Source organism: Branchiostoma lanceolatum, chromosome 1, assembly GCF_035083965.1.
Source record: "Branchiostoma lanceolatum isolate klBraLanc5 chromosome 1, klBraLanc5.hap2, whole genome shotgun sequence".
NCBI classification, from domain to species: domain Eukaryota; kingdom Metazoa; phylum Chordata; class Leptocardii; order Amphioxiformes; family Branchiostomatidae; genus Branchiostoma; species Branchiostoma lanceolatum.
Window position 1 is genome coordinate 14,495,928 of NC_089722.1, and position 24,612 is coordinate 14,520,539.

A 24,612-nucleotide genomic window follows, 5' to 3' on the forward strand; every position below is an offset into this window, starting at 1 on the left:
CACTTAAGTTGCATAGTTAGATACCTGGCTTTGTGAAACACGAGGGAACTAATTATCACACTCCTCGCTGGAGCCCTTAACTGTAATCACCTTCCTTAACTACCTCCCCATATCTGCTCTTCACAGGTCCCTCTTTTGTAATTATTCTCAATTGTCAGTCTACCAGAATGAAAAGAGCTTGTCTGAGGTTAAGGCTATTCTCTTTGTCCTCGTTGATTGAGTTGGAAGTGTATGAAATTTGCAGCGATGGACTGATCGAAGATGTTGACGCTTTGCTCATTATGGTAATGCTGATGTTACATCTGTCACATGACTAGTGTAGCGTGCTGCCGCGTTTTAACAACAACTCTCACTGGCACTTATCCGGGGTCATAAGAACGCTGCTGTCATTTCTGCCGCTCCTTTTAATCTTCCTAGCTTCCCTCCTCCCAGTTAAAGTTATTTCCACTAAAACACATCCTGCCGCACTAATTACTACTTTACGGTGCTGTTGACATTGCCTCGGTGCAATCAGCCACGCAGCGCGGCCATCCGAGTAGCAGTAATTATGTCAGACAAGAGGGCCGTCCGGAGAAACATCCCTTCCCAATTTGGAGACACCATCTGATGTAATTAGATGGTTAAAAATTCATCTATTCTCTCGTATGTCAACACGGGGACAACCTGTTGGGTAGGAGGGAGCGAATCTTGGAGACGCCTCTAGGATCAGATCCATTCCCGAGCTGTGCGTCCTGTCGTCAGGGTGAACTACATGCAGCGGCGCTTCTCCCGATCGCCCGGCAGAGAACTACTGATAGATGAACAGTCTAAGTGACTATTGATTCGATCATTCCCGACGATAAGTCGGTAACCAATGAAATGTTGAAAGACCTCCTGTTGTGGGGAGTTGGAGCTAAGCACGCTCGAGTGGCGATCGGCCGGCAATCCGAGACCAGTTGAGCGTTACAGGCGGTGATGGCTGCTGCTCCGTGTGGTGTGCGAGGTGTCGTGGCGGGCCTCCTGTACGTGATAGCTTCATTATGGCGAGGTGAGACGGTCTTCTTAGATTAGCTTCTGCTCTCCCTATAGGAGATATTAATGTACGGGTCGAGTGCTACCACCACAGGTCAAATATCAAACGTCTATCGTTTGATTGCGATGGGAAATGGGGCGACTTTATGGCGATATCCACGGTACTGAAGGCACTCTAGTTGTTACCACCGTTGATGAAAATTCCATATGCTATTCAGACCACTAGACATGTACTGTAAGCACTCATCCCCATACCCATTTACTTGTGTTGTAGGTCATCTTTCGTTTAGGGCAACGCCTAAATGGTACGCACGAAACGTTTGCTGTTCAATAGTATTCTCTATGTATCGCCAGGGTTGAACAGATATGTGTTTGTACTTGTAGCCTTGAGCCTCAACACTTGGTCATGCAGAAGGCCTATTCGTATTTTTCTATCGAATAAACCCGGTGAATTTGTCGTTCCATCACCGGCGCTCTTGCAGAACGGTCCGGCAGGATCCGAACGACGTGAACTATCCGTTGTCTTCCATGTCAATCCCATGGGGAGAATTACATCCGTCTACCCACGAAATTGCCGCAGGGCCCTAACGGCTGATACATTACACACGGCCGGGCTGCATGCGAGTCTCCCCGCCCAGAGCTGCCTCGCGGTCCGTATGTAAACTTTCGCAGTGTTTTCTAACAACTTGCTATAATTTCAATGCTACGTTGTGTAAACCCTCGGGGAGGGCTCGGATCAGTATTCTATGAAACCGCTGTTGGAATTCGTCCAATAATGACAGTGTCATCCTCAATATCTCAACAGTTCAGCGACTATTCGAGAAAGAGTGTGATATGCACAAAATTATCTTCCGCCTATATCGTCATTAGGAAAATACCAGTGGCACCTATTTCTTGCTGAAATCACCAGTAAGCTGCCTTGACTTTAGTGCACTAAAAGATCCTTCAGCGAACATATATCTGTCCTTCGTATGTTGTAACCAACAGAATTCTATGTTGGGTTGCACTACTTAAAAGTCAGCACATGTCAGAAGATGTCGTCAACATTACGTACACACATCTCTCTTCACGTCAGAGTGCGTTTACCGTTACCCCGCAGAAATGATTTTCGACTTTCCGCCATCAATCGAACCGTGAATCCTCTCCACCCATCTGTGACACACATCTCCACCGTCATGATGAAAAAAGAAGATCAGTTTTCATTTCGGGTACGCAATCATTTTCGTACCGCATGGGTAGCTAGAGAGAAAAATCATCCACAACATCGACTTCCTGGTCTGGTTCTCAAATAACGGCTGTGTTTCCCCTCATGTCCACCACCGCTATTGTAACGACTGTTTACGATGACCTTCCTTCGATCTGTATCTATCAACACCACGCCAAGTTACTAATTAAGGCTACAACTGAAGCATGCGCACTCCAATTAATCTCCCCCGCTCTCTGATCGACATCACGGCAGCGCGCTGTTCCGGAGTTCTGTCAGGATTCATCCCTGAACGCGCAAATTAAAGACGGCCATGAAAAATTTAACACCCACACGCCAACTGTGGTTTCCCATCCTACTCTACTCTTCTAATACATTAGACGGCTTAGTTGGTAAAACTCTATACTGGCGCATGGCGTAGATGAAATCGTATATATGATTTAGACTTCTAACTAATCCACCGCGGACAATCCTCAGTGCTTCATCCGTGAAATTAATTGCTTATAGCCATAGCCAATATTCTAGTAATACATACTTAGCTATGATGCACGAAATAAAAACCCGAGTTAATGTATATGGTTACTTTTCTTGTAAAGGAGATATCTTAGTTGATGAAAGCTTCGGGCTCTAAGTAGACAAGCTTAAGTCCCGTATTGATTCTAAACATGATGGTGAGATTGTGTCCGCGTAAGATAAGAGGACGAAAAGGCAGATTAATTGACATTTCAGGAGAGACAATATCTTAATGGACAGAATCCATCTTTTGATGAGCGTGCTTCCTGAGTATCGTCCTATCCACTCTAAAGCAATTTACCACAAAGCAGATTCTTAATTGTACATGCATTGACCAAACCTTCTGTTTCCCTGGTAACGTTTTAAACATCGATCGATCTCGTACCTCTCCTAATGTGAAAGGGCTCAGATTGAAGGTGGATGAGTGCGTTCTTAGAGCTTGTTTATAACTAGATCCACCCAGGAATTTCTCTCCCCCACTGCTCGATAAATGATAAGGGACTCTTACAGACACGTCGCGATTTGAGCTGCTTCACTCAAGTAATTTCTTTTCTGTATTCATGATGCTCTACTGCACTACTGCACAGTGCTAGCCGGAGCAGAAAGGTACTTAACATTGCAGAATGCTTTTGCCTTTTACAGCATCGAGAATCAAAGAGTGCTCTCACTGTCATTACCTTTCGATGGGAGGGCCTTACGTTTTAATGTATCTCCTCGAGTTTTATATCCCGTGGTCATTAACTTGACGACCCCGTAGTAAGCTGCCTTGGAATTTGAGGGACCTGCTGTTGTAGATTCAGATTATAAACATTCGCAGATATAACTTTTATTCGTCTTCTTGTGATGGCGTTAGTGTTTGTATTCCCGTGTAAGTGTGCTACACTGACGACTGAACCAGGCTGTGACTAGCTCCTGTTTGCCTAAACGCTAGCACGAAGCGTGAAGGCATAAAGGGTAAACGTGGAGGTAGCTCCACGGCCGTTTTGAGGCTGTAGAGGCAGTGGGTTGCCATCCACTGTGTCTAGGGCACTGTGCTGGAAGGTGGAGCCCATCCCTCTCCTTCCACTACATTTTAGCTACCCAGCCGAAGTCAGGTACCAGTTTTACACCTGGGTGGAGTGAGGACAGTCGTTTCAAGTGCCTTTCCGGGGGGGACAACATCGGTGTCTTGTCAGGGGATTCGAACCCGGGACCCCCGGGTTCCGGGTCAAACACCCTAACCGTTATGCCAACACGACGAAGCAAACATTCACCTTTATGTATACAAACCACCTCCCAACCGTAATAAGTATGTCCCAATCTATCACTGGAACCGGAAGTTTGGAGAAAATTTGACGCCTGTCCCGTGGGGCGCGTAACGACCACCTGGAGGCGTGCCTTCACGGGAGATGCACGCTGAATATTCGCACGTACCGCCACGCTCCGAGCCTCCCGCCAAACCTTACGGTTGCCCCCGTGTGATGTACACACATCTAGCCGTGTGAGCAGTGCTCAGGGCAGTAAAAAGCCATGACAAACAGACAGAGTGTGCCTACCATCAGCTGTTGGGAATTGTCGGGGTGATAATGGAGACCTTGTCACTGATATGTCGGCCCCGGTAACTGTTAGCAGGCGCAATCATCATTTAGAGCAAGGCGGGCTGCCACATTGGCGACACATCAAAACCGCGCGGGCATCTGTTTAATATTCATGAGCCCTATCTTCCTGTGGCCGCACCTGTAGATGGATTCCTTCCGCAGCGAAGACGGCTTACCTGGGATCTATTTGTGGCAAGATGCTCCCCTGACCTGACCTTATGCCCACCGCCATTCAGGTTTTTATCACTGAGCCACCAGCGCCCAGGCAACTCCACGGTCGTTTAAACATCCGTCATAAAAACTTTTCGTTATCAGCACACCTTGAGATTGCTGCAAGGCTGACACCTTCGCGTTTTCAAATAGCGTGACAGCGATGTTTACGACATCATAAACAGTATCCTTCCAACCCTGGAGGTGGTATCGCATTGATACTTACTTCTTCTGCCCGACAGTTTTTGCACGCTTACAGAAGATGGGATTTTCTTGTCACGACACCTTCTGAAGAGTTCCAGGAAAATGATATCCTAGCGTCTCGGAGACAGACCCTGACCCGAAGCCCGGGTGCTTGCCACCTAATCATCCGTCTGACATAGTCTGGAGAAGTAGAGAACAGATTACCGCTGAAGCAGCAGAACTTCAAGACCTAGACCTCGAGAAGGTATTAACCTATCTCCCAGAGCAAGCCAGGCAGTCTAATTTGATTTAGCAGCGTGAAGAGACGACCAGGTATATTTGCAAGCGAAAGAGTGATCTGGTGTGCTATAGTAAGTACACAGTATACTTGTGTTAAAGGCAACCCAAGCAATATTAGGGCCTGAAAATCGGATTTTAAAAGTCAGTTTATTTAGTCATTTCTATACATGATTAGTTCAAACAATACTATCACAATGTATAGTGACGTTCATGATGAAAAATATGGCTTCGTTGTTAAGTGAGAACTCACTGAAAATCGTCGCCGGGATTTTGCAGGCTCGCGAAACTAAGGGGATCATCATATGACATGTTTTTGCACGGTTTGAAAATGTTCAAAGTATGAGGTTTTTACACAAATGTGCTAGACAGTGTTAGTAAATGTCACTACAATAAAGATTTCAGCATTTTTATTTCCATTTATTGGTCCCTAACATTGCTTTGGTTGCCTTTTGGCCGATAATTACAGTAACGCTTTAGTACAAAGTTAGCTGTATCTAGTTGGATCAAATGGACAGTCCATAGCAGTAAACCCAATAAGCCAGTGCCACTGTGCCTGAGATAATGTAAACGATATTCTACTATGATTAATATTTGTGCTTTGAGGTTAGCATGCATAAAGGATAGGGTTAAATGATGCAGAACAGCACAACTTCACGGTGTAAAACACGTAGAATTCAGCGGTGCTGTGACAGACCAACATGGCAAGAAACAACTACGTAATGGAAGGGTAGGGGCAGAGGTCATAGGCAGAGAGGACAACAAACGTACACGTTGGATCAAGGAAGCCATCGGGATCAGGAGAACAAAACTATCAAAACACAAAGATGTCAAACGTTCCATTGATGGATGGGGGGATCATAACATGCGTGCAGTGACAATATTGATGAACCTGGTTTGCTGTTGTTCCTCTAGGGTGGGATTAGAAACTTCCGTGACAAATGTGATCTCACAAACCACAGGGCATTACCGGAACGAATTCACTACTTCAAATTCAAACTTACATTGTTACCTCCGTAAAAAATGGAGGTACTATATTGGGCGTATCTCTCTGTGTGTCTGTGGGTTTGTTTGTATTTCCGGATTTGTAGTCAGAATAATTTTTGACCCCTGGATGGACTGTCATGATATTTGGCATGTAGGTAGGTGTTGTGAAGACGGGGATCAAAATCGATTAGGCCCCCTAGGAGTGTAGCCTTGGTACTGCAGCAGAATTTCCAGTTTTTGTAACTTTAGTCCTGGACATGGTATGGTCTTGACTTTTGGTGGCAGATGGCTTTTGGTTAGACAATGAAACAGACAGGCTCCTACCTACGCCTCTGATTTTGAAAACAACATTCCTTGTAGAAAAATCGCCAAAAGATAGATTGACATTGGATGTGTCATCAACACCATGCGTCTCTCTTTGACTAAGGAAGAAAACACCGGAAATGAAATACGAACTTGAGTTAAAGTTTACTCAAGGGAAATCCCTTCTTCTAAGATGATGAATGTCAAGATCTATAGCATTCTAAATACGTTCTCTCCACTTCCGTATGTATAATAAATCACGTGGCATGCTGTGGATATGAAAGAGCGTCAACGCGATGTGACAGTCAGTCCCTCTCAAGGGTTGAAGTCACAATTGAAGACTTAACGGGCTGTCAGATCCACATTAATGGCTGCCACGTCTTTGAGACACTCATTGTTCTAACCCCAGTATCTCCCGGCACATTCACGACCTTATTAAATACTTATCATTCTCAGGAGGTCTTACGTCTAAGTAAAGAAAACCCGAAGGAGGCAGCTTCCTGTAAGATTGGCATATCATTTTGTGTCAGTTCTAGAGAAAGATCATTTGAGAAAAGCTCCGTTACGTAAGCCATCCTTGCTAAATGTACCGCAAACTTCCTTGAGGGCTAAAGGTGAATTATTGCCTAGCATCATACATAGCGCTAGACAGGTATAAACAAAAGTATCCTGTAAGATTGGCTTATCATTTTGTGTCAGTTCTCCAGAAATATTATTTGAGTAAAGCTCCGTTACGTAAGCCATCCTTGCTAAATGTACCGCAAACTTCCTTGAGGGCTAAAGGTGAATTATCGCCTAGCATCATACACAGAGCTAGACAGAGTTATAAACAAAAGTTTCCTTGGCTTGTCAAAAGTACTTAATCAAGTCATGCATGCAATCTTTTGAAATACTGTAAATGCAGATATGTTCGCGGTGGTTTTATGTTCACGGTTTTTGCGGCGACCTTTTCACCGCGAACATTTTTGTTCAATACTGTAGTAGTATGTGACTATAGTACTGCCGCGAAATTAAAACCACCGCGAACACTCCATTTTCCTCTTAGTGCGAAATAAGAACTACGCGAACTTAAATGCATTCACAGTACATACGGAGTGTTTTGGGACAAATGTCATTCTTGTGCAATCTACACTATGATGCCTGCGATACTTATATCCAATGTTTTCTTTCATAATTCATGTAGTCACTTGACAATATATAGACGTATCTGTATAACATTTTTTTGTTATGAACTGTACTTAGCCCATTGGGTATATGTGTACAGTAAAGGTCTTCATTCATTAATTTGATAACAGTTCAACAATGATACACTCCCCTATATACCACCTTCGACAGTCCATGCCTTTGTGGTATATATTTCTATCGATCTCAGCTATTCATTGTATTAGGTTAAATATGATATTTTTCTTACGACCTAGCGACCACGGGAGTTGGGATAAGCTATAAAAAGAACGTAATGATATCTATCCACTTGATCATTCACGAAATCCTTTGGTATTCGGTAATGAAATTGTAGGTGAACAATGAAACATTTATGGTGTAATTGTCCTCACTGTTCTGTTCAGGTCCATTGGCTGGAACTGAACCATTTAGCCCGATAGGGTGGTCACAATGAAATGCAATTATACATACCCTCGGGTCAGTAATGGATTCCTGCCGTCTCGATTTCCTGTTTTCTCTAACCAGATACAGATTGGAGTATAAAGAACAGCAAAAGTCGTTTAAGGACACCATGTTTAATAGGACGGGTACTGAAGGTGTTTAGAAGCTAGACGTACAATGGGGATACCGTATTTGAGGAGGTACCTCGAGCAAGTTACAACAGCCTCATTACTTAGATGGCTAACTACTGGGTGTAATGATACAACACGGAAACAGAAATGAATGTTTTCTCTAACCAGATACAGACTGGAGTGTAAAGAACAGCAAAAGTCGTTAAGGACACCGTCTTTGATATGACGGATACTGAAGGTGTTTAGCTAGTCGCAACATGGGAGTGCATCGAGCACGTTACAACAGCCTCATTACTTAGATGGATAACTACTGGGTGTAATGATGATACAACACGGATACAGAAGTGAATGTTTTTTTTTAGACCAACGTAATCCAACAAATGCATTTTAGCAAATGAATATAAAATTAGATGTATCGATATCAGGCACTCAGCCTGTTGTAGTTATGCAGATATACATTGTATAAATACACTGTATAAACTGAAAAGAAAAAAGAATTACAATGTATGATTCACATTCATATATCAATTATTCAAAGCCCCCATCTGTTAAGAGTATGAAATACAGGAAGTCTGTTTTTATTTCATCACTCAGATGTCATATCGAAAAATTTCACGTCCCTTGCTAGGAGTCGACCTAAAAAAGGCTAGGGTCGGCAGCTTTTTGCCTGGGTCGCCTGGTAGCAGGAAACATAACATTTTTCCTAGGCCTAAACAGATATCAAAAATAATGTTAGAGATTATTTCATGGTGTTATTGCTTTAACCCTTATATCTACTGAAGAAAAGATTGGGAAGGGTAGCAAAAGTCGTTTAAGGACACTATTTCAGTTTGCTAGGATTGTTAGAGATCATTTCATGTTAGGCCTAAACAGATATCAAAACTAATGTTAGAGATAATGTCATGTTATTTGCTTTACCCTAATATTTACTGAAGATGAGTTCGGGAGGCACAAAAAGTCGTTTAACTTTAAGGAAACTGTGTTCAATAGCTTCGATACATAGGGTCTTTTGCATCCGTGAACACAATTAAGAGGATCGCACTAAATATAAGAGGAAAGAAGATGATACTAAACAAGTACAAACAATGATACGAATGATTATTCAATGTTTGTTAATTGTTTTACCATTGTATTTTCTGCTGGAAAGATGTAGAAATTATGACTGAGTAACTGTAATGTTATTAATGATTACGTTGGCGACGTTATTGGTTTGGAACTCATTACAGTCTGGCCTAGTCTAGCACAGTACATTAATCCGGGAAGGTGACGTATTGTCGAGCATATGGTGAAAATAACGTTGTGTATTCCGACTGTCATCTTTTTCCAGTAAACCTTAGTCCCGGTGGACTTAATTCTACCCAGAGGCTATAATATGTACACCACGGGAGCTCCAGTTGGTTCTAGGGGACAATATACTGCTCTAGTACCTTTATTGAGTAGCTTGGGGACACAATATATTGTGTTTTTCGCTACGACGTTACTTCCAGCCCCTCAAGTCATCGCGTGCCATCAAAGAAGCGGAAGCGAGTCTGTAACTTAACGTTCAATTTTGGTCGAAATCTGGGTGAAGAATGGCCTTTCCTCTCACAGAATATCTGATGGTCTTCGATTCTGGCTTCCTGGTTCGTCCTCTTCCATTAGGTCCTTCGTGTGTAGTGCTCGCTTGCCGGATAAAAGATTTCACCACAGTTGGGTCTAATCAATCGACCCTATCACTCTTCAAGCAAAAACAATTTGGAGCGTGTCCTCCATACCGTAGCGAACCGGGACTTGTGTGCAAATAACTTTTCTCTGGCGCAGACGATTCCTGAGCTGACCTGATTTCTTTACAGGAAACATCTGACCAATGGCGATACCACCACTGGATGTGCATCGGAGCAAACCGTTATAATGTTGAAAAACACCGTGATGATATTCCGTTTTCATAAACAAGTGCATCGTCGCGTGAAGATAGTTAGTGCAAGATTATGTCTTAGTCGCTCCCTCGGGGGGTATGTAGGCGGGACCTATCGGACTTGCAGCGTTTGCCGTTCGATATTGACCGAAACGAGGGCCAATATATCGGGTCTACGGTGGGATGAGCTGCTCGTAATGGATATGCAGCAATCGCTACGCAATAAAAAAGAGCAGAGATTCATAAATCAGTTGTGCGGTGACCTTTCCGACTCTGATCGTAATGGAAGAAAGGTTTCACCGTCCGTAACAAGAGACTTGATCATGTGTTAAGGCTGCCGAAATTGAAAGCAAAGTTCCATCCTCCCGGAAAGTTTTATGTAGAAGATTCACTCACTACCTGTAACACAATATGCTATTTTCGCCAAGGCGTTATATAGTTCTAGTAAGAGTAATCTGAGTGGTAATGCTATCATTAATCTTACAAAGTCTAGAATTTGTACAGGGATGGTTTAGAATAGCTAAAAGGGGTAAAGATGACATTACAATGTAGATCCTGAAATGATATTGGGCAAAAAAGATTGATATTATTTGTATTCATAAGTGATGAAGAATAGACATCCAAATAAGAAGATACACAGTACAAAAAGATAACTGGATAGATTGCAATTTGCAATGCAAAAAAGAAAGATAGATAGAAACAAAATCTATTCAGTTGCTTGTCGAGTGAGTTATTTGTGTATTGACTTGTGTGTAACTATGCACTCAACCACGTAGATAAGCATCCTTTTGAAGATAGTTGATCACCTTGGATGTATGATTAGAGAATCCGGAGTTATAGATTTCCTTTTGATACACAGCCAATTTCTAACCATGTTTTGTTTTATCTTTTATTTTTTCTCCTAGCCAATGCTGCTTCGTACAAAGTGCAGCCCCAGTCTGCAGCAGTGTTGCGGGGCCAGGCCATCACACTGCCGTGTACCTTCAGCGGGCTGACCGGTGAGGACGTGGTGGTCTGGGAAGGACCTCCCGACTTCCGCATCATCTCCATGGGCACGAAGGTGACGGCTGGATACGGACGACACTTCGTCATCGGGGACACCTCGGCGGGGGAGTACAACCTGCAGATCCGGGGGGTGACGCTGGGGGACGCGGGGGGTTATCGATGCAGCACACCCTCCGTGCCCGCGGCACCCAATGCCGCTCTTACAGTCATCGGTGAGCCGGCAATGATTTTACATTGACGCAACAAAAAGTACAGCGACTTGTAAAAGGTCAACTATGAACTACAAAATCGAAGAAAAAAAATCTTAAAACTGCACTCATGATGACTCTTAAAAACGATAATAAAAATAAATCTTAAAACTGCACTTATAATGACTCTTAGGAATTAAAATGAAAATAAATCTTAAACCTTTACTACTAAGCAGAAAGTTGCTAAACGTGATTTATCCTGTAATATCTTGTTATATCTAGGTGGGGTTTCGGTATCTTTTCTGATAACAAATTAGGAATCTTCTATATGTACATGTGTATTTTCTTATTTTTGCATTGTGAGAGTTGTCACAGTTAAATATATATTCAAGTCTGCTTATGTCATCGACATAAGCCTAGTAATATAACACTCTGCGTCGCAATAAACAAGACAGCATGCAGGAAGTTCTTCCACGCCGTAAATATGTCCCATGCTAAGTCTTGTTGGAAACCATGTGAAATTCGATCTATCTCAATAGATGCTTTAACTTGATGTTGTAGCCAGTAGACGGCAATCGCTGAGCGACCGTACCGCGACCAAAATTGGATCTGTGTTCCCCTTGCTTTCATAATTGGTATATGCAAGGAGGTTAGATATTTAATAAGTATTTAACCTTTTTGGCATATGGTGCAAGACTATGCATGATGTACACAATGACTAATTAACTGGTGGACGTACCGGCTAATAAGTATCTAATACCAGCTTAGAAAAGGACAAGAAATAGATAGTATCAGACTTTTCAACCTAGGATCGATGTGTTCAAAAATTCACACGTTGCCGCGAAAACCGCGAACATAAAACCACCGCGAACATTTCTGCATTTACAGTATATCTGGTTACAATTAGGCGGGGCCAACCGTTGGTTTCAGTATCTTTCTTGATTTATAGCAAACAAATATTCCGTGCATTTACCAATTTTTGCATGTTTGAGTTGTCACATCTGAAAATATATTGGTCTGCTTATGGCATCGATTTAAGCCTAGTAATAAAACACTCCATGCCGTAATAAACAAGACAGCTGGAACTTCACACACGTTCTGTCACGCCGTAAATTTGTCTCAAGCTAAGCCTTGTTGGAAATCATTTGAAATTCGATCTATCAGCATAAATGCTTTAACTGAATGTTAAAGCTAGTCTGTGCTAAAAGCGGGAAACGGTTTTATCCGCCATTTTGAAACGTTGGGTCCTAAAACATTAGCAGCAAACATGCAGGCCATTATAAAGTTATGCAACTAACTTAGAAGTAAACAAAAAATGTAACAATCGTGTAATATAGTGTAAGAACTGTAGTGGGATAAACCTAAATCGTTTCATAAATCATATTCCAAGACATTGTGCATACTGTGTGTCAAAGATAACGAATGATTTTACACAGTACTGATTTCTTCTCTACAATTGCAAATACAAGCAGTTCGTGCAGAAATCATACTGAATGAACAGTTTAGAACAACACCCACGCCGAAATTCCACGGTCGATTTGTATTCTCAAAGGTACATGTAACCGCATAATGTTGTACTAAATTAAAGCCCCACAGTAATACGTTAGCTCCAGTATAATGAGAACCCGAGGACTCAATCAGGAAAAAAAGCCCATCTATAACTAACATTTCTTTGGTAGAAATTGTAAAATAAAATAAATCACTTGCTTAATACTCGTATTTGCAGCAGAAATTTGCGCCCCAAGCGCAGTGACCTTCGTAGCCTGGCCTTGACCTATGTTGCCCCCCTCCCCATAACTGGAACCGTATTCATGATGCCCTCCCACATTTCTCCACGGCCGTTTGAACAATGGCGACGCCGCTCTGCATAGAAAACAATCATACTGCTGTCTCAATCACACCCGCAAGGGGGCCACAGATATTAAACAATTTCGTCTGAAAACAGATGGTAGAAAAATGATTTGGACAAATTTTTGAAGGTAATAATGCTCAGTTTCGGCATGTTCATTCACAAAGCTTGAAAGGTAATGCTGTCAAGTAAAATAACCGTTGTGATCGAGTCAGACAATCATGATGAAGAATAGAGGACCCGCGGAACACTGCTATGAAATGAACTTTGTAGTGGTTTCGCAGTACGAATTAATGTTACTGCGTAATGTATATCATATAGTTTATGATATTTTTCCACTTAATGACCTGAAAACAGCGTATCCGCATTAGCCATTACTAACCATTTGTACTCATTACCTTCGCCGAGAAGGTAATGTTTTCGTCAGCGTTCGTTTGTGTGTCTGTGTGTGTGTAACCCGATAACTCGAGAATGCCTCGAAATTATTAGATTTTGGGCCCCTGGTGGCTTGCTATGGTACTGCAGTGGAACTTTCGGTTTGACATCTCGTGTTCTGGACATGCTGGGTCATGATTTTTAAGTTTTTGGAACTGCAGGAGCCGATTTTGTTTCAAACTTTGAAAGGGATTGACTCAAGACGAGGTTGACGGATCATCATGATTTTCGATATGTAGATAGCTTGAGTAATGATTGATAAGATCGTATGCTACTTATTCCAAACTGATTTCAGTTCCTCTGGCGAAGCCCCCGGAAATAAACGGCGGGAAGAGGCCGACACCAGTCGGACAACGACTGCTTCTCACCTGTTCGTCTCAAGGAGGATATCCCCCACCGACTCTGTCCTGGCTAAACGGAACTAAACTCTTAAAGAGAGGGAAGACTCCGCGCAACCAAGACATGAAGCAAATCTCACTCGATTTTGTGCTTACGAAAGTGAAGAAATGGGACAACGGGAACAATTTGACCTGTGTGGCGGACCAAGGTCTACAGGGAGTCGTCAGACCACTGACGTCATCAAAAATAGTATCCGTCAGTTGTAAGTAGCCACAGTATACTCACATACATACTGGTTACCTTCGCCAAGAAGGTTATGTTTTCGAGTGCGTGCGTCTGTGTGTCTGTCTGTGAACACGATAACTCGAGAAGCCTGGATGGATTGTCTAAATTTTGTCTTGATATTCAGTATGTGGGTAGGTCTTGATGAGACCTGGCAATGGTTAGACTTTGAGCCTCCTAGCGGCTTTTTATGATACCACTGCAGAACTCCCGGTTTTGATGTTCCGTGTTCTGGACATACAATGGTCATGATTTTTAGGGGTGAATAGCTCTTTGAAGGAAGAGTGCGGCCTGTAGGTTTGGGCCCCCTTGTTGTCCAGTCGAATACAGAGCCTAATACTACTAGGCTATATATTCAAATGGACAGCTATCAACATATGTTTGCATTAACTGTTATACAAGTTGAAGGTATTCTCCTTTACAGTAGCTATTGATCAAAAACGCATCAAAAGGATGTTACAAAATTGTCAGTTCGCCTTTCCAATTCCCATTGACTATAATACCTCGTGCGCCGGCAATGATGTTCATATGGACAATACTGCTCGTTTTATGGGAGTGAGGCAATAATCCACAAATGGGGACATTTTCTGGATAGATGCTGTGCTTTGAAAGGGATATGGAAGTACTGAAATGAGATCTTTCTGCTCAACTGACACATTTGAAGCCAGACAGATGACCATAGTGGTAACAGACGTCATGTCGTCATGTTAGCCATACAGGCAGGGAAAAGTGCCTACCTACTGTGTCAGCACATCTTTAGAGTATTCTGCAACGTTATAGATGGACACGGAGGTGGTTTGAGTATAAAGATATCATAGCCTTGAAGGACATGACGCACACAGGATAGCGTTTTTCCTGGAACTATATCTTTACGAAACAAGCTTTCTCGTGGATGCTATCCTGATGGGTAAAACCTTTATTTAAACTTTTCAAGCATCACAATCCGGTTGTAACCCAAAACATTTGAGTGGATCACAACGAGCCTAGTTTGGTGGTGTAGTGAGGAAAATAAATCTATAAATTCCTGTTTCTCCTGAATTACTTTCGCATTGAGATTTCTTTTCCATCTTAATTCTACAATTCTATAGATGTCTGTACTTAAGATCAACTCCTGTACCAACAAATGAATTTGCAATATAAACAATTGTTGAAGTTGTTTTTTTATAATTTTCAAACTTAACAGATCCACCGACAGTAACAGTTCCAGATCCGTCCAAACGTGCGAAGGAAGGTGACATGGTAAACCTGACGTGTGTGGTGGACAGTAACCCGCCAGCTGTCGTCACATGGAGAAAGCTGAGAGGGACCTTAAACCAGGGCATCAATGACAGGTGACGTCATAACTGGTGTCAGTATCCTACTGCACTAGTTCTTTTTTTTGTATGCTTGTATTGCATTATGTGTTACGCCATGAGACAGTTAATTTACTGGGTATTGCATACCCAGTAAATTAACTGTCTCATGGCGTAACACACCAGGTTTGTACTGAAGAGATCAATCTTTATCTAGTGGTTTTCCCGCCTTTAGTATCACGCACCTGCGCACTAGGTACCAGGGGCCAAGACCCCGGGTGTAGTTTTCTACTCTGTACAGAAAGTTCAGAGTTCTGTCAATACAACACGTGAGTACGTATACGTGTGTGAGTTCTGATCTTTACCTAGTTTTATTAACACTCACGTCGGAATGGCCCCTACTCTTATCTTTAAATATGGTTAGTCCTTTGACGTCCTTTAAGTGTGTCTCTCTTTGAACACGGGACCTCTATTCAACGTCCTTTGCAGGGAACGTCACTAGCCGACCCTATGTACTCATTTACGTTTGGGTCGAGTGAGGAAATTGGTGTGAAGTGCATTTCCCAAGGGCACAACAATGGGACCTATCAGCGATTCGAAATCAGTTCCTCCAGGTTCTGAGTCAACGACCTTATCTATAAGGGCGCCATGCCGACTTGCCAGTTTAAATTAACCCTCGAATTGCCAATTAGCTATAAATGCCATGCAAATGATAAACCAGGCGAGTATTACTTTGACTGACCTGGTCATCATAACTTATAGAATGGGAAGATGATAATTTGGTTATACGGCTTAATAATTTGATGCATGCTTATGATTACCATTGATATGTAAAAATATCTGCGCCGTAAACATATAACAAGTTTCTATGCAAGTTCTTGCCGGTAGGCTAATTGTAAGCTCATGTAGCATGAAGGGCGGAAAGACAATGGGTAACAATATAGCATGTGACTATTCTAGTCTAAATACTAACACTACATTCTATTTTTAAATTATTTGACTCCTTTGTCCGAGACAGTGGAAGACGAATGATCCCACTTTTTCTGTAATGTGTAGGTTTTGTGATGTTAAGAGGAGTGTAGTTTTCTTTTTGTCTTTTAATATGAAGAAATTTGAATGGAATTTGGTGGCCTCTTTAAACAGCGCTTTTCATAATACCATGGCAAATGGCGGCCTTACCTTACTCATGTGTCAGCAGAAAAACTGACGACCCGAGGTTATGGTAGGTCTCCTGATGTTTTATTGATCCTGAACTATATAGATCCCAGCGGAGTTACGACCTTCTGACCAGCTGCAAGAAGGTCCTTTAGGCTTCCATAACTTTGTAGCAAAAATCAGTGACAGTGCAAAAAGGGCTCGTGCAGATTGATGAACGACCTCTCCTTTTCTTCCCAGAGGGCAGACATTGTCTCTACCGAAGGTGAGTCAGCATGACAGCGGGATTTACCAGTGCAATGCAGACAACGAGATCGCTCCTCCCGGTATGGGCACTGTCAGCCTAGATGTATTATGTAAGTATTCAATCTTCAGGTATACAAACAACAAGTCAGCATGTGTCAGATGGTGATAACATTCAAGATGCAACGTATGACATTCCAGACATTATTGATTCACAACATTCATAATAACACCCATGAAAAAATAATGTTGTTATCATTTGACGAAGGTATGATGACTCAGGACTCCATAGAATTCTATACTAATAACGTTCAGTAGTAACGTATCACTTTCTAAGACATTGTAGATTCACAGATTATAGACTCAAATAGATATTTTGACGAAGGTATGAGACCTCAGAACTCTAGTTAGACAAAAGAAAACTCTACTCCTCTATGAAAAAATGATAGAACAATATACTTTTTTTTACATTCTGTAAAACAATCATTACTCTGTATGATTTATGTTTATTCTTTAATCAAAATTAAACACAAAACAACATATCTGCTTCATTCTTAGCCACTGTGGAAGATGAGCAACACGCGTTCTGATAGTTTATTTAACAAGTTACCTTGGCCTTGCAATTGCGATATTGCCTGTTGCAACGGAAGCCGACACATATGTTCGATTTCGTACTAGTTCTGATGTGATATTTAGCAAGACGTGCTTCACCAAAGATGGAAATCATCCATCAGAGATAAAAACGTTATCTACCCCGTACGGAGAGAAGACAGTTAAAGCTACCCGGTGATTTGTGCCCATCGTAGTGTATTCTAGAGCAACCGCAGGGATTCCCCGCCAATCTAGCCCGGTGCGACCAATCTCCACCGGCTAACCTTTAGATTGCTTCTCGCCGTAGTTATTGTGATGGAAGCGGGAAATATTGAGGATATAAATCTTTTCGGCATTTCTATACCTTACCTGAACAATCTGTATTCATCTAAAGTTTTTTGGAAAACATCTCAGTTGCATCGATAAGTGTTTGAGGAATGCACCCAGGACGTGTTTTACACCGTGTCTGTATTCAGGGAATATGGCTGATGCAAATTATACATCCATCAGATCCATACGTCTTCCTTCTAGATAGCTACGACACAAAGATCGTACCCAAGGCGCAGGACTGACTTTGATTTTTTGACACGAATGTCACTTCAAACAAACTGCAGATAAATATCTGTACAATAGCAAAACTATTTGGAAAGACACGTTATTTCCATGGACACCAATATTGTAGTTCTTATGCACAGCCGTTGTACTTGCTTAAGCCCCCCTCTCACTGGACCTGCGGCACGCTGGCGTCGTCGCTGCGGCTGATCGAATTGACAAAGCACTCAACGAATTTCATCGACAAAAACGAATCTTTTTAAACTTTATGTGTTTTGTTGTCTTTTTGGTCATACGTGTACGTTTTGAATGATATTCCCATTATAAAGTCAATGGTAACACAAATCCAGTTTAGGATGCAGTGACGCCGCTAGCGTGCCGCGGGTCCAGTGAGAGGGGGCCTTTAGTTGGTTGGTTCATACAACGACAAGCTTCCAAACCATGGTTTGTTTAAACGCAAAGGCTGTTACTCTCGTGTTGAATGGTTCCTTTTGGCATCTTCGCAAATATTATGGTCACATTTGCAAACGGGGCCCAGGCCGGACTGCTTGTGAAAACGAAAAATAAAAGTGTATATCACTAAATATACACAGATTATGTTAATGTTCATGTTCATAGAGGAATTTCAAATGTTTCTGTGTGTTTTGTTGTCTTTTGTATCATACTTTTCGTTCCAACAAACTGCCCGACCGGGCACGCCCCGATTTGGAAATGTGACCGGAGCATTTGCAACACCAAAGGGTTGTCAAACTACGAGACTGAAAAGCACCTCATGGACTTACAGAATATATAGCAAGTAATACCCCAGAACGATGACAAAGTGCATTCTCATTACATGTTTACTACCATCCAATCCAGCTAGAAAGGCTCTTCGATTATGTACTAGAATATGTCATATCGTTGAGACGGCCATGCTTTGACTATTACTTGGTTATTAGTAACAGTACTTGGTCACGCTCCTCGAGTGGGTACTTTAACTGTCTAGGGTGGTATTTCTGGGTCATAGCAATGCCAGTGACAGATTTTGCATTGCATGTCCATTGAAGGGCATGGCAATTGAATATGACCCTTTCTGCCCCCCATAGGGTGATGACGTGGATGGTTTGAATATCTGTAAACGCGATTACCGATCCATAACTGATCGAAAAGGAACGATACCACATAGTTGACATTTGAGAAACTTTCACAGACGCGTTTTCTATTCACAGATCAATCTTGGATAGACCCCTCCCTCAATAGCAAGGTCAGTGTCATGTACGGACAAGATGGCTTCCTGCTAGAGTGCTCGGCCAGAGGTAACCCGACACCCCGGGTAAGATGGCGGCGGAAGGATACAAGTCTGTACTGGGACAACCCACTGCGGTTCCACCGGGTGCGTTATGACGTGGAGGGGACATATCAATGCGTGGCCACAAACGAGGGCTTCCCTGCAACTACAAGAGACACATATGTTGATGTTGTTGGTATGTTTTAAGTTCCTTCCTTGGAAGCAGATATATTATAAATCATATCGTTTGTATACTTCATATTCATATCACAAATGAATTAAAACGGGATAGAAATCACGTATTTTCCATTATGAAGGAATAGTTAGCTCTAAATGCTGTGTATCTTGACTATAACTCACGTTGAATTCTCATAACGCCACAGGCAATATATACACTTACAACAGCTTAAGCGGCAAGGAACTCTTAAATTATCGCTACTGGTGCCTTTAATGGAAAAAGCTTTGAAATCTTCTACATCTTCTCCGCTAATACCATCCATTAGTAGAGTACATTCGCCATAGTTACGTTCACTGCCTCCTATGAAGGGAATCAGGAACCTTTTTATGTTTTGCTGCCATAAAGACGACAGGTTTATAATACATGGATGCATCATTAATCATTTCTAGTGCCATTCAGACCTATATAGTCCCAATCCAGTATTTCTAACCTATATGATACCACTTTTAACGTGTTTTGTTATCTGTATCTTTATCGCGAACATCAGCTATTTGTGCATCAGTATGGAGGGTTTATAAGGGTTTATATGTGTCTTATAAATCATCTTTAGTACCATTAGAATATAAAGTTGATGCGTCCTTTTGGTCCAATGTGCATGGAGGCATTAGAGTATTTCTAACACCTATGATATAACATGCTACTCTGAAGATAATGCTATCTAGTACGTCCATATTACACGCATTAACGTTAACGTTTACTGTTATGTGTATCCTGATCGCAGACATTAGCTATTCATGCATCAGTATGGCAGTTCATAAGCGTCAGTTGGCCTGTAAATTATCTTAAAGTACAATCAGTCATAGAGTTGATTTGTTCGGTAAATCCAATGCGAATTCACATGATGGCAAAGTAGTTTTATAACTTCTTTGATACAATTTTTACTCTTTTAGATAACTTTATTTGCGTCCCTTTTGCCCATATCACCCATTGATGCCTTAATATCGCTGCACCTGCCGCACAATAATAACATCGTGTTAGTGTGCCTTCCCAAAAAGTCAAGGAGTAAGTGATATTGATCTCAATATGGCAGCATCTACGGCTCGCAAATTAATCTTGTATCCACCCCATCAATAACATGCAGCAGGGCTGGGTGAAGCATTCAATCATATACCAGCATCAAGACCAAGCGGATATTTCACTGTCTTCCGTTAGAAATCAATCATAATTAAAAAAGAACGATTATCCTAACAAGACTAATTGATTCGGGATTGGATAGTTCTAAATGACACAGCTTAGGGATGATTTTCTGAATAATTAGGAAAGAAAACCGTAATTCTGAGCGTGAAATCCTGTTAAAGGCACGTTGATCCATTGTGATTTATGTGCCTTAGATTCTCGGCAAGTGATTTTCTTTCTTAAAGCTACACTCGATACAGAATTACTCTAAGATTGACTGATCGCTGGCAGTACTTCAATAGGTTTCTATCGGGTTAGAATCACTCAGATCGCCTAATAAGTGCTAGACAAGATAAAGTAATCATAAATTTTCCATTCATCTAAATGTATATTGCATCATAAAAGGAAGAGGCATTCATAAATTCATTCCATCTATGATACATTGTCGTATTATAGAGATAAGGCGAAGTTTTCTGGAGAGTTGCAAAGAACAAGTTTTACTACGTCGATGAAGGTAAGGCGTCCAGGTAATATTTAGAAACACAATACAAAAGTTACGACAAGCAGCCGGATGTCTTTTGTAACGGTTAGACGTTTCAGATATCTTTCGTCAGTTACATCAGTCAATGACTCACTGAAACGTCTTACCATTACAAAACTTTTGCAGTTGCTTATAACTACTGTATTGTGTATCTTGTTACCTGGAAGACGAACCTTCCTAGACGTTGTTTGCAACTATCATGGGCACGTTGGCTTATGTCTGAAGTAGTAGTAGTAAGTAGTAAACCTTTATTTTCCTTGGAAGGCCCTGTCGGCCAGTATATACATGTACATACGATAATGTATCACAGTATGATTTCATTAATGCCTCTCCCTTTTATGATGCAATACATCTTTAAGTGAAAGGAAAACTAACTGACTAACTGAAATATCTGACCATTACAAAACTTTTCCAGTTACAATGGCGATTTTTGTCTCCATATATAGGGAGGCCGTACATACTGCAACGTTCCACAACATTCACAGTCCGAAGAGGCGACACAGCCAGACTGTCGTGTGAGATCGTGTCTGATCCGGTACCGAAGACCATCCAATGGGCCTGGCGGGATGTCCAAGGGCTAGAGTCGCCTCTATCAGGCGGGGAGAGTGGTGTGGACATTACTGAGGAGCTCATACTCGGTGGAAAACTCAGCATCCTGTCCATCAATGGAATTACCGAGGGGTGGAAGGGAACTTACATGTGCAAGGGAACAAACATGTTCGGTACTGACCAACGGGAGTTCAGACTGGAGGTCACGGGATCACCACACACTCTCGTCATCGTGGTTGGAATATCAGTCATGGTGGCTGTCATGGCGGCCGTGGCGGCCATCTTTGTTTTCTTCTTTCGCAAGAAATGGTTGGGCGACGACAGGAAGTCAGGTAGAGCTTCTGATTACAATCTTGCCTAGCTATTTTTAACGCTCGGTATAATGTTTTCTTAAGGCCTAACTGATACTGAATGTAAAACATTACCCCATACGTATTAAATATCTTTATATCAACTAAAGAATAAACGCTAAAGAAGAATGATGGATGTCACTCGAAACGTTCGGACGAAATGTCAAAATCTTATCCATTTATTGAGATTGAATTGTATCTTAAAAATCAGATGTTGATTCAGTTTGGTTCATGAATATAACTCAAGATAATCAATATTGATATGATAAGACATGAACGCAATAAGTAATCGCAGTATCCTAGGCTTCATGCCATAACGTGAAGACAAAGTTGCTTCATTGCAGACACCACATCAGTGACAGTGTCTCGTCCGATGCCACCTCCCCCAGGCTACAATAAAAACAAGCTGGATCAGCTGGGTTCCTTGGAGATCAAGGATATAGACGGTCTGATAGAGATCCATGAGATGAACGGCACATTGAAGCCACGCCCTCCCCCCAGAGTAGACAAAGAATGGACAGCTATTGGTCTTTCGTATCCAGGTACAAAATGCAGTCTTTTTTCTACACACATATATATGCACATGAGGAAAATTTATTACATCAAAATAATAAGAGGGCATAAAGAGTCAGGCACTACCCTTAAGGTACGAACACTATTAGTCTCCTCACGGAAATGGACATAAAGAATATAATACAATACCATATAATACAAATAGTAAGAAGATATATAGAGCTAGGCAATATCTTCAGGTAAAAACCTATTCGGATTCTTATTTACTAGACGTATACATTGATAATACCTCGGAGTCTGTAATACCCTTTAGATTTTCAAAGTCAAGATCACCAAATACTCAATGGGATTACGTTACTTTGCAAAAGATATTTGACCTTTCGAAAATATGTACACTCATCAATGATATCAGGATGGATAGGATATGTATGACTGATTATTCCTACATAACCTACAGGGTTAGTGCAGCCATTGCCGCCCTACTCAACAGTAGACCGCCAGCAGCCGGAGGGAGAAGACAGAAGACTCGGAAGTCAACAGTCCCAAGTTGGTACACTTTCTCAACACTGTCGTTAACTCAATCTGCAAGCTGTTGTCGACGGTTCATACCTTTGTAATACTGGTATAATACGACTGGGGATGTTTTCTAGGACTTATTGTGTTTTTCTTAATATGAAATTTTCTTTATTCAAGGAATCTTCTCTAATCCTGTCCCGTGTTCTCACACATCCTCCAGTCGGACGCCCCTCAGCCGCCGCCGAAAGCGAGATGGACGCCGTCCAGATCAGGGGGAGACCGGAGATGTTCTGCCACCTGTGACCCCGACAGACCCGGTCGGTACAGAGCACCGCGGAGCGATCAGACAACGGCGGCATGAGAGGACTTTTGGGGCGCCGACATTTCTGTTCATCAACGCTGATGAGGATCTGGTCATTTTCCTGAGACGTTGGAGGTTCCCAATGACTATTTGTGTACATAAAGTTAAACAGTGGAATTACCTGGATCAGGTGGTGGTGATACAAGAGTGTAAGCAGCCTAATGTTCGTTAAAGAGTTTCTGCCATTTGAAGAGTTTCTCAATCAACGCAAAGCTGCAAGATGCGTATCGCGTGGAGTTTTATTGCACATTACAAACGCTGTACGAAGCAACGCATACAATTGAAGCCATGCCAGTGATCTGAAGCTTATATCATGCCAGACACGCAAGATTATTTTCCGTGTAACAGTTGGCGACTTGAGAGGAAAGTTTACTCGACTCTCTGGATATGCTGTCAAGTTTTAACGGTAATTATGAAACAATACACGCTTCCAATAACTACCAAACATGGAACTTCAAGCGCAGGCACAACTACGCATCGTGACTAAGACATACCTTTAATGTGGGAAAACTACACACGCTGGCAAAACAACGCAAGGGTGGACCAATGGTTGGATTGTCTGCTGTTCACGGTCTTATGTAGAATATGGTATTTTCAAATTCAAAGACAACAGAGCCACTCATGCATCATCTCTTCAGTTCGATGAACAAACATAGGCCTACTCACTGACACTATCTACTGTCCAGCGGTGGTAATAAGCCAACATCACAGAAAGTTTGAAAAATAGTTTCCTTGGACACAAGGACTTAGCTACTCTTTACCAAGCAGCTAGCATGATCTGTCACCATTATATGTGGAACATGCGGTATTTTGTCATGTGTCAATAATTCAAACAGGAGGTCAACTTTGTTCTTGTAGTAACTGCAAGCAACAAATGAACGTACATACCTTGCCATTCTTTCAGTGACTTGAAGCAAATCATTTAGATGATCTACTGATGTTCGCCTTGATTCAAAATAGAAAATAAATTGACATCGTATGTTGTCGTTTGCGACACTGGTCTGTAAAATTTTTCCCAGTGAGTGTGGACATAAATGTTTTTATGATAAAAACTGCCTAAAATCAACGCTGTCACGTCTCATGTATTGTGTTATATATAATTTGTAAATGGCTCTATATATAAGATAAAACATTCCGGTGGCTGTGTCGATTGATATCTTTGAGAAGTCTTCCTTTACCATCTACAGAAACATGATACATGGTTCTACTGAAAATGATAACTGGAATCAAAGCAACATCAGAATCAATGCCATCTATCATCTTTAAAAGCAGTGGGCGTAAATCAGGCATTTTTCAAATTTCCTTTGGGGGAAAGATG

At 41.8% G+C, this 24,612-nt stretch overlaps 1 protein-coding gene across 2 annotated transcripts; it reads left to right on the plus strand.

The window, feature by feature from the left end:
• Positions 1–338: 338 nt before the first annotated feature.
• LOC136436581 (kin of IRRE-like protein 1) lies at positions 339–24,360 on the plus strand. 2 transcript variants are annotated; one of them, XM_066430659.1, is made up of 10 exons: positions 339–1,027; positions 10,818–11,129; positions 13,685–13,990; positions 15,194–15,341; positions 16,698–16,813; positions 19,052–19,306; positions 21,452–21,886; positions 22,249–22,446; positions 22,875–22,963; positions 23,154–24,360. In XM_066430659.1, exons 1-10 carry the CDS (start codon positions 955–957, stop codon positions 23,292–23,294), a joined length of 2,073 nt encoding a protein of 690 aa, XP_066286756.1. In that variant the 5' UTR covers positions 339–954; the 3' UTR covers positions 23,295–24,360. The 2 variants fall into 2 exon arrangements, with proteins under 2 accessions (XP_066286756.1, XP_066286766.1); XM_066430669.1 differs by having other exon boundaries at positions 22,294–22,446.
• Positions 24,361–24,612: the final 252 nt, after the last annotated feature.

What these genes read in the sequence shown, in the direction of transcription:
- LOC136436581 (XM_066430659.1), top strand. Translation starts at nt 955, where the DNA reads ATGGCTGCTGCTCCGTGTGGTGTGCGAGGTGTCGTGGCGGGCCTCCTG. An exon ending in GATAGCTTCATTATGGCGAG is followed by an intron (nt 1,028 to 10,817) that starts GTGAGACGGTCT and finishes TTTTTCTCCTAG; the next exon opens with CCAATGCTGCTTCGTACAAA. An exon ending in CACATATGTTGATGTTGTTG is followed by an intron (nt 19,307 to 21,451) that starts GTATGTTTTAAG and finishes CTCCATATATAG; the next exon opens with GGAGGCCGTACATACTGCAA.